The following is a 9,098-nucleotide window of genomic DNA, read 5'->3' as shown; positions in this document are numbered from 1 at the left end:
CACTCAACTCCTGTCAAGAGTTGTTAAGCTACCGTATTATTCAAGGACCAATATGTGCACGCTGTGCTGCAGTTGACCTGCGTCTCGTCCACGGAGTATTCCCACCTCACACGTAGTGTTCCAAAGACCCGGACCAGGACAAGCGGTCGCTGAAGATCAGTGAATGTAATATCAGTTAGCATTAAAGCTTTGTTAGGTGTTTAAGTTTATAATCTGTCAATCACATGCCTTCATTGGAATGCTGACAGGTTGAATGGTCTAGTAATCTTCTAAATAAAGAATAATTCGCCTGACCCTGACCCTGCGAGCAAGCAAAGTTCACGCCGCATACGCTGAAAGATTTTCGCCGGTCGATGATGGAGTGAGGAACATTCACCTAATATCTTGAAGCGAAATGACACCAATTCCTCTCACCTTCTGGTCCGTAATCAGAACACGTGACGGGTTATTACCAAAGCTGACATTTAAAAAATGCTACAGCACAGAAGAGACTGCAGTGTAATCTTAAAGGCATGTCCCTGCTGATGTAAAGGTCATCAGTTCACAGAGATTTAAATAATGGGGAATTCCCTTCCACTCGGTACTGATGACGCGTCTTATGACAGAGGTTCTCAAACTGTTTCCAGCCAGGGACGGCTTTACCTGGGGGGGGGGGGGACAGTCAACATAATCCAACTATTTAAATATTACGTACATTTTTATTTATTTATTTTTAATGTATACAAATCATTTTTAGCTGTTTATTGAATAGCACAGCGTCATGTAACAGGAGGCTGAGATGGACGCAATTGCAGGTTATAAGGTTTTAATGAGAGCCAGTGCACCAAATCCAAAACTACAGGCGAGAATCGCGTTCCAAACTACAGGCGAGAATCGCGTTCCAAACTACAGGCGAGAATCGCGTTCCAAACTACAGGCGAGCATCGCGTTCCAAACTACAGGCGAGCATCGCGTTCCAAACTACAGGCGAGCATCGCGTTCCAAACTACAGGCGAGAATCGCGTTCCAAACTACAGGCGAGAATCGCAGTCCCAAACTACAGGCGAGAACCGTGTTCCAAACTACAGGCGAGAACCGTGTTCCAAACTACAGGCGAGAACCGCGTTCCAAACTAGAGGCGAGAATCGCGTTCCAAACTACAGGCGAGAATCGCGTTCCAAACTACAGGCGAGAATCGCAGTCCAAACTACAGGCGAGAATCGCAGTCCCAAACTACAGGCGAGAACCGCGTTCCAAACTACAGGCGAGAACCGCAGTCCCAAACTACAGGCGAGAACCGTGTTCCAAACTACAGGCGAGAACCGTGTTCCAAACTACAGGCGAGAACCGCGTTCCAAACTAGAGGCGAGAATCGCGTTCCAAACTACAGGCGAGAATCGCAGTTCCAAACTACAGGCGAGAATCGCAGTCCAAACTACAGGCGAGAATCGCAGTCCCAAACTACAGGCGAGAATCGCAGTCCAAACTACAGGCGAGAACCGTGTTCCAAACTACAGGCGAGAATCGCGTTCCAAACTAGAGGCGAGAATCGCGTTCCAAACTACAGGCGAGAATCGCAGTTCCAAACTACAGGCGAGAATCGCAGTCCAAACTACAGGCGAGAATCGCAGTCCCAAACTACAGGCGAGAATCGCAGTCCAAACTACAGGCGAGAATCGCGTTCCAAACTACAGGCGAGAATCGCGTTCCAAACTACAGGCGAGAATCGCAGTTCCAAGCTACAGGCGAGAATCGCGTTCCAAACTACAGGCGAGAATCGCGTTCCAAACTACAGGCGAGAATCGCGTTCCAAACTACAGGCGAGAATCGCGTTCCAAACTACAGGCGAGAATCAAACAGTTAGAGGTCAAGCAATGGGCAGACAGGCTAGACTAGGAAAAGGCAAAAATTGTGAGTCAGGAAACTTAGCGTGGATAAACCAAAACAGCCATTTTCAGCTGTAGAGAGACAGAACAGAGCGTATATACGTCATAAGCTGTGGGTGAATGAATGGTGTGTGTGTGTGTGTGTGTGTGTGTGTGTGTGTGTGTGTGTGTGTGTGTGTGTGTGTGTGTGCGTGTGCGTGCATGCTCAAGCAAAAGCCTGGTGACCGAGAACGAGGCAGTGTATGCGAGAGCTCTGGGAAGTGTAGTCTGGGGCAGCCATGTTTGTTGTGTGTTGGGAGCTGGAGTTCGCTGACTGGTCTGACCCGACACACAGAGCACGTTTTCATTAAATTGCCTCTTTATTCACGGATCGATTTGAAATGTTCTTGCATTGTGCGCAGGCGTTTTTGGAGAGCTACCTGACCCCAGGCCCGACGCTGCAGTACGGACGCGAGCGCTGGTTCGGCCGCCAGTGGACACTCATCAGCGAGGCGTCTGTGAACAGCGGCCTCAAGGACGGCACTGTCTTCCTGCTCAAGTGTGTAGACTTTAGCTTGGTGGTCACCGTTAAAAAGATCCCCTACATCAGGCTGTCTGAGGAGTTCATCGACCCCAAATCACACAAGTTCGTCCTGCGGTTACAGTCGGAGACTTCGGTGTAGACAGCCGCCTGTGGTATCGTCTCTTTTCACGCTCATTCACTTGTTTTTGTTTTGTTTTGTGTTTTTGATTAAAAAAAATTCTCAGTTATTTGGGGAGGGTTTGCAGTTTTATTATGTTGTCTTTTTTATATATATAATATATACATATAAATCTATATACCACATATTTGAATATATTTCCTTATTTTTTCCTTTGCTTTGTTTGCTGATGATGTTGGGTTGTGCACAAAGACACAAATACGATGATGGATAATATGACGCAAGACTCCACGTTCTTTTTCTAAAAAAAAAATTTAACTGAAATAAAAAGACAGTTCAAAGAAAAGAGAAGAAGAGATGCACTCGTAAGAGCCCAGTGGACCACTCGTAACGTCGGACGTCCCGATTTTTCTGCCGTTATTCTCTATATATAGCTCTGACGGACCTGTTCAGGCACAACGCTGTCAATCAGAGCAAACTCCTCTGGACCGGATAACTCTGGATATCCAGCTGTTGGCATCAGAGAACTCCCAGAATGCTCCTCTTTCTGTCGCAGAATTTGGAGGTTCAAATGGAAACGTTTTTTTGGTTGTTTTTTTTTTTTTTTCTACTGTAAGTGCAAACTAAGTCTTGGTGCTCTTTAAATCACATTTGGTTTGTATTTCTGCCGATGAGAACACAACATAATCCTGTTTCCCAATCTTTCCTTTCCACATATGCACAATGTACAGACGTGAGGTGTCGGTGTGTATCTATTGGAGTGTATTCGGACACGTCGTGTATTCAGCCGGTCACAAAATAGGGTTCTGGGTCGTTTGATGAAAAGCAGTGGGTTTTGTTCTTTTAGCATTTGTTTTGATTCGAGCGTTTTGAGTTTCGAGAATCCGACCCAAAGCCCAGAAACGAGCCGATTTCCACCCCTCAGCTCAAACGCTGTAAATTTCCAACAGGAAGCTGCGCTAAAACTGTATCAGTGCTTCAACTTTTTTTCCAGTAAAGAGATTGAATTGTGTTCAGAAGTGAGCTGGTCCGTCCGAGTCCGTACCAGGTCATCGACCAGCATTTAGACACTGATTTAATCATACTGTTGTCTATCAGCATCGTTAAAGAGTTCAGATTCAGTAGTTTCTTCAAGGACAGACATATTCTCAAAGGGATAGTTTGACCAAAAGCACTAATATGCTTAATGAAAGTAGCATAAAGTCATCATGCTACTAGGTTTCATACTGTTATTTGCCTTTTTTTTTTTCTTTTTGGTGGAACTATACTGTTAACAATCTGAAGCATGGACTTTGAGGAGGATATTCTTACTGACATCAGGCACATTTTAGCAGCAGAGATTACTGTATCCTGCTCTCTTGCTACTACTTGTCTGGGTTACACACATGGCCAAAGATAAGGGCAGTAACTCGTGCTCTGTATGGTGTTTAATAAAGCGTACTGTATGGTCATTAAGAAAGCACTCCAAATTATGTGCTCATGACTAAACACTAATCACCCTGGGCTCTCAACTCGGTTGCTGGTTGATAAATGGGGGAAATGTCAAGAACGGAATTTTACCGAGTTGATATCAAATGAATATCCGAGTAATTTAACAGAATGTGTATAACATTTCATTTTTTGTCTGATGCAACCCCTTGCATTTCATTAGTCGTCACATTTAGGAGTGGAACAGTATGCAAAAGTGAAGGGATGATCATCATAAAACATTGCAGTTGTTGGTGTAAAGCGATACAGACTAACAGTGTTTACAATCAGGTTTCTTAGTAACCCAGTAATTAGAGTGAGCTATCTAACTAAGTGCTAGCGCATTTCATAAACAGATATAGGATCTATTTCAAATGAATCAGGTGTCCTACTTCATTACTGATGAATAAACATAACACGAGGGACGCTACAAATCCCAGTTGATTATTTTCCAGTAATGGCACATCCCAAATTATTTTATTCCTCTTTTACCAGTGATTTGTCAATGATTAATAATGTTTCTTTATTAACGAATACCACGCTGTACTTTTAATCAGTTTATAGTTATATTAATGATGCGGAATGTCAATGAAACGACATGGATCCTGTTATAATTTACATTATAGCAGCTATAAACAGTCACTCCATAGCATTTTTTGATATATATATATATATAATCACTTTTTTTACACAGGCTAAATAAATACCAGCATGAGTTATTACACACATTGTTTAAAAAATCTGGGAATATAGAGTTTATTGTTACTATAGTAACGATAATGTATTAGAATGAGTGCATTAATATAAACCTCTTGTCTGCTATCGTCAGAGCTGCTGTTATAGAAGATGAATCAACACCTTCTGACCAATCCGATAGAAGAATTTACCGGCGCTGGGGAATACAGTCCGCTCAGAAAGTATTGGGACGGCAAGGCCAATCAGTTTGGCAGTTTTTTCCACTATACATTGCGTTTGTGATCATAAGAGATCATAATATGAGATGACAGATCAGTATTTCAGCTTTCATTTCCTCGTATTTACATCTAGACGTGTTAAACAACTTAAAACATGGCGCCTTTGGTGGCAGACCATCCAATTTTTAGGTGAGCAAAAGTATAGGAACGGATAGTCTTAAAGTAAATAACACTTCATATTTGGTTGCATATCGCAGGCTCTTTTGAATGTCTCTTTTGTGCACGCTTGTTCTGCAGCTTCATGAGTTACATCCTCAATAAAGATTAGTGAACCCGTTACACAGCTCTCTGGTCTTCATGTTGGTTTATCCTTTTTAACAGCAAATGCAGTCTTCACAGGTGAAACCCAGGGATCAAACCAAGGGAAGACATTCAGAGCTATTTAATTCTTTAAACAATCAATTGAACCTGGCACACCTGGGCAGCGCAAAACACCCATCAGTCACGTGTTCCAATATTTTTGATCACTTGAAAAAAAAATGGGTGGGTTCAAACATAAAGGTGCCATGTTCTAAGTTGTTTAACACATCTAGATGTAAATATGAGGAAACGAAAGCTGAAGTTCTGATCTATCGTCTCATATTCATCTTTTGCTCTCAAACCCAAATGTCTTCAACGTATAGCGAAGTAAATAGAATCGGACTTGCTTTTCCGATAAATTCGGAGGGGACTGTAATATCAGTTACTTGTGAAATGAGCAGATAGAGAAACTAGTTCAGCAATCAGGAACAGTCATATTAATGTAGCCTAAAAAAAATCAAATGTAACAAACACTAATGCTGAAAACATTTGCTGAATACTTTAAGGGCTTAAACACTCGTGCTGCGTTTAACTGGTTTAACTGGTGTGGGAATGATTTCGTTGTCTCTGTGTTTTGGTTTTAATCTGAAGACGTATGGGTTTCGGTCGTTCACTTACACAGAATACAGGCATGATTATTTTTTTTTGGGGGGGGGTGCTGACTACTGAAGTTTCAGCATGTGAACAGGAGTATCTGTCGTTATTTAATAATGAGTCACAACACATTTCATTTATTTCAAATCACTGTTACTACATGCCTTAATGCCTTAATTTCCTGCATAGTTACTGGGTTATTAAGGGACTTTACTGTAAAGATTATTGTGGAGGCTACTTTATCGGATTGTTACCATGTAATTAAGCTACTCTATTTTATAGAGGATTGTGTAGCATAATGACGCAAATTATTTATATAAGTATACCGTCGCGTTAGTGTCCCATCATCCCTAGATACTGTTACACCCCTGCTCATATTATAGCTGGACTATAGCATTTTATCACTAATGCTGCTTTCACACTAGGTGTTTTTTTCCCTGCAGTAAAAGCTGTCCAGAGTGCCTTTTGTACTGCATTATCAACAAGCGACTCACGCAGCATCAACGCTCTAACCATAACATGGCAGCCAATTGTATTACTTAGCTTATTTATCGAGATCTATACACAAAGATTACATTCACTTCTCAGTATTTATCCTAACTATTGCGAGACAGAACTGTCTTGAAATGACACCTTGAAATGACACGACTATGCATTTTTTTTTGAATTTGTTAACGAATGATAAATACCTTTTTATCAATTTATATTTATGTTTAATGTTGTGAAATGTCGAGGAAACAAGGTTTCATGTTTCCTGTTATCACACACGTTTTAGCAGCTATAACCAGACATTCCGTCAGCAGCCTCTCTCTCTCTTTTCCGTCTTCAAGTTAATACAGCAGAAAAATGCAGCACAACAGAAGCAGCTTCACCTCTAATTGATGCGTAGCACTACCCAGAGTCTCCTTCTGTAAATGTTAAATCAACATCCTGCTTACAGAAAGATTCCTCTTAACAGCTAAATTATTGAAGTTTTGTTTGTTGAAGTTTCTAGTATACAAGTCCCTGTGTAATTCCTATGAAAGTGAAATGTATTCGAATGAGCGCGTTAATATAAATACATGTTTATATTAAAGGATCTGAAAAGTCTACACACCCTAGTAGCATTTTGTGATGTAAAAAAAAAAAAAAAAAAAATTAAACCAGCATAAAACATTTCAGAACCTTTTCTACCTTTTATTGTTAAATTTTTACTTGTTACTTCATTATTATTGTTATTCACTTTAATTAATCATTTTAGGTGGGGGGGTCATTTAAAGTGACTGATTAACCCTAAATAAAATACAGTTGTTCCTATAGGATTTTCCTGACATCATCTTAACATCCAACTAGAAAAGCCACATACACATTTTTGACCATAATACCAAAACACATCACATCACATCACCTAAAGCACATCATCCCCACGGTGAAGCATGGGAGAGGCAGCATCGTACTGTAGGGCTTTTTATCTTCAACAGGAACTGGGGCGTTAATTGGGGTGGAGGGAATCATGAATAGCTCCAAATACCAGTCGATTTTGGTGCAAAACCTTAACGCTTCTGTTAAAACACTTAAGATGAAGAGGAATGTCACCTTTCAGCATGACAATGACTCAAGGCAAACCGTCAGATCAACAAAGGGATGGCTTCAATAAAACAAGTTCAAGGTTTTGGAATGGCCCAGCCGGAGTCCAGACCTAAATCCAATCAAAGATCTGTGGGGTGACCTGCAGACGAGACGCACAGCCAGACTGACAGAGTTAGAACACTTTTGCAAGGAAGAATGGCAAAATATTTCTAAGTCCAGACGTGCCAAACTGACTGACTCTTATCCAAAAAGATTGAATGCTGTGATTAAACTCTAAAGGTGCTTCAACTGAGTATTAGTCTAGGTGTGTGCACACTCATGTAACCAGGTCACTGTACATTATTTTTATCCCCTGAAACTAATGAATAGGTTAAAATTTTACAGTGAAGGTAGAAAAGATTGACACGATTTATCTTGGTTTCGTTTTTTTTACATCACAACAACCTGCCATTTTAACAGGGGTGTGTAGACTTTTTCAGATCCGCTGTATGTCTTGCAGCTAAAAATCGTCACAGAAGACAGAAAATTACTTTTGCAAGCACTCCGTTGCAAAGGGAGCAAAAACCCCGTATAACACGACTATGTTGCAGTTGCTTAAAATACACCATACGGCCAAAAGTATGTGGACACCTGACCATCACCTTTGTTTCTGTTGCCATAAAGCTGGAAGCAAACAGTTGTTTAGAATGCCTTTGTTTGCTGTAGCTGCAGATTTCCTTTCCCCAGCATGACAGTGCACCTGTGCACAAAGCGAGCGCTATGAAGACGTGGCTGGAGAGGAATAACTCGAATGGCCTACACGAACCCCTGACCTCATCTTCAACTGCACCCCAGGCCTCCTCACCCAACATCAATGCCTGACCTCATCAATGCTCTTGTGGCTGAATGGACAAAGCCACGCTCGAAAATCTAGTGGAAAGCTTTCCCAGATGAGTGGAGGATATTATAATAGCAAAGTGGGACTACATCCGGAACGGGAAGTGTGTGACCGATCAGGTGTCCACGTCCTTTTGGCCATATAGTGTATATCCAAGATGTGCGCCGGCAATTGATGAAGCAAACATCTAGTGTGAAAGCAGCTCTCAAGTCTGGCAGAAAACATCTATGAATGCTGTTTTGGATTAATAAGATTAATATGCATGCACTTACACCCCATGGAGACGCAAAGCATCATTTCTTCGAGAATCTGCCTTCAAATATTAATAAAAAGACACCACTCTTTAGGATAGATCACTAAAAGCATCAGCCTCCAGCTGGCCTGCTTAATTATTAATTATATCTTCTAATGTGATATTGATTTTTCTCTCGTTCCATCTGAGGTTTGTATAGTATTTTTCTGCCATTAAAAGAAACTGTGCGAATGGTATTTTTGTACTCCTCATGAGAGGCAAAAGCAAAATCCTCTTTGCAAAAACAGCTTTTTAAAAAAAAATAATTATAATCACTGGTGTACTTTGTATGAACCTCTCGGACAATGTGACCGTGCCTCTGTTTTTACCGCGTGCTTGTATTTATACTGTATATGTGCATAATGAAGTCATTCCTACTCCAAAACACTTCAGTTACCGCTGACACTCTTCACTTACTGCTCTGAAACGCCAACATTTATACACTTGATGCTATGTTATAATAAATGTTTCGAGGCTCACAACACACATTTGTATGAAATAAACATTTGTATGAACAGT

The 9,098-nt window shown here is 41.0% G+C and overlaps 1 protein-coding gene across 1 annotated transcript in view; it reads left to right on the top strand.

The window, feature by feature from the left end:
- Nucleotides 1-9,096, top strand: part of LOC108258981 (vang-like protein 1) — an 82,944-nt gene extending 73,848 nt beyond the window's left edge. Inside the window, exon 9 of the mRNA XM_017458058.3 lies at nucleotides 2,267-9,096. Within this exon, the coding sequence (XP_017313547.1) occupies nucleotides 2,267-2,527 (261 nt within the window). The 3' untranslated portion in view covers nucleotides 2,528-9,096. The remainder of the gene's footprint in view (nucleotides 1-2,266) is intronic.
- Nucleotides 9,097-9,098: the final 2 nt, after the last annotated feature.

Source organism: Ictalurus punctatus, chromosome 26, assembly GCF_001660625.3.
Source record: "Ictalurus punctatus breed USDA103 chromosome 26, Coco_2.0, whole genome shotgun sequence".
Taxonomy (NCBI): Eukaryota; Metazoa; Chordata; class Actinopteri; order Siluriformes; family Ictaluridae; genus Ictalurus; species Ictalurus punctatus.
The sequence above is the reverse complement of the archived record's forward strand: the minus strand, read 5'-3'. Positions and strand labels throughout refer to the sequence as shown.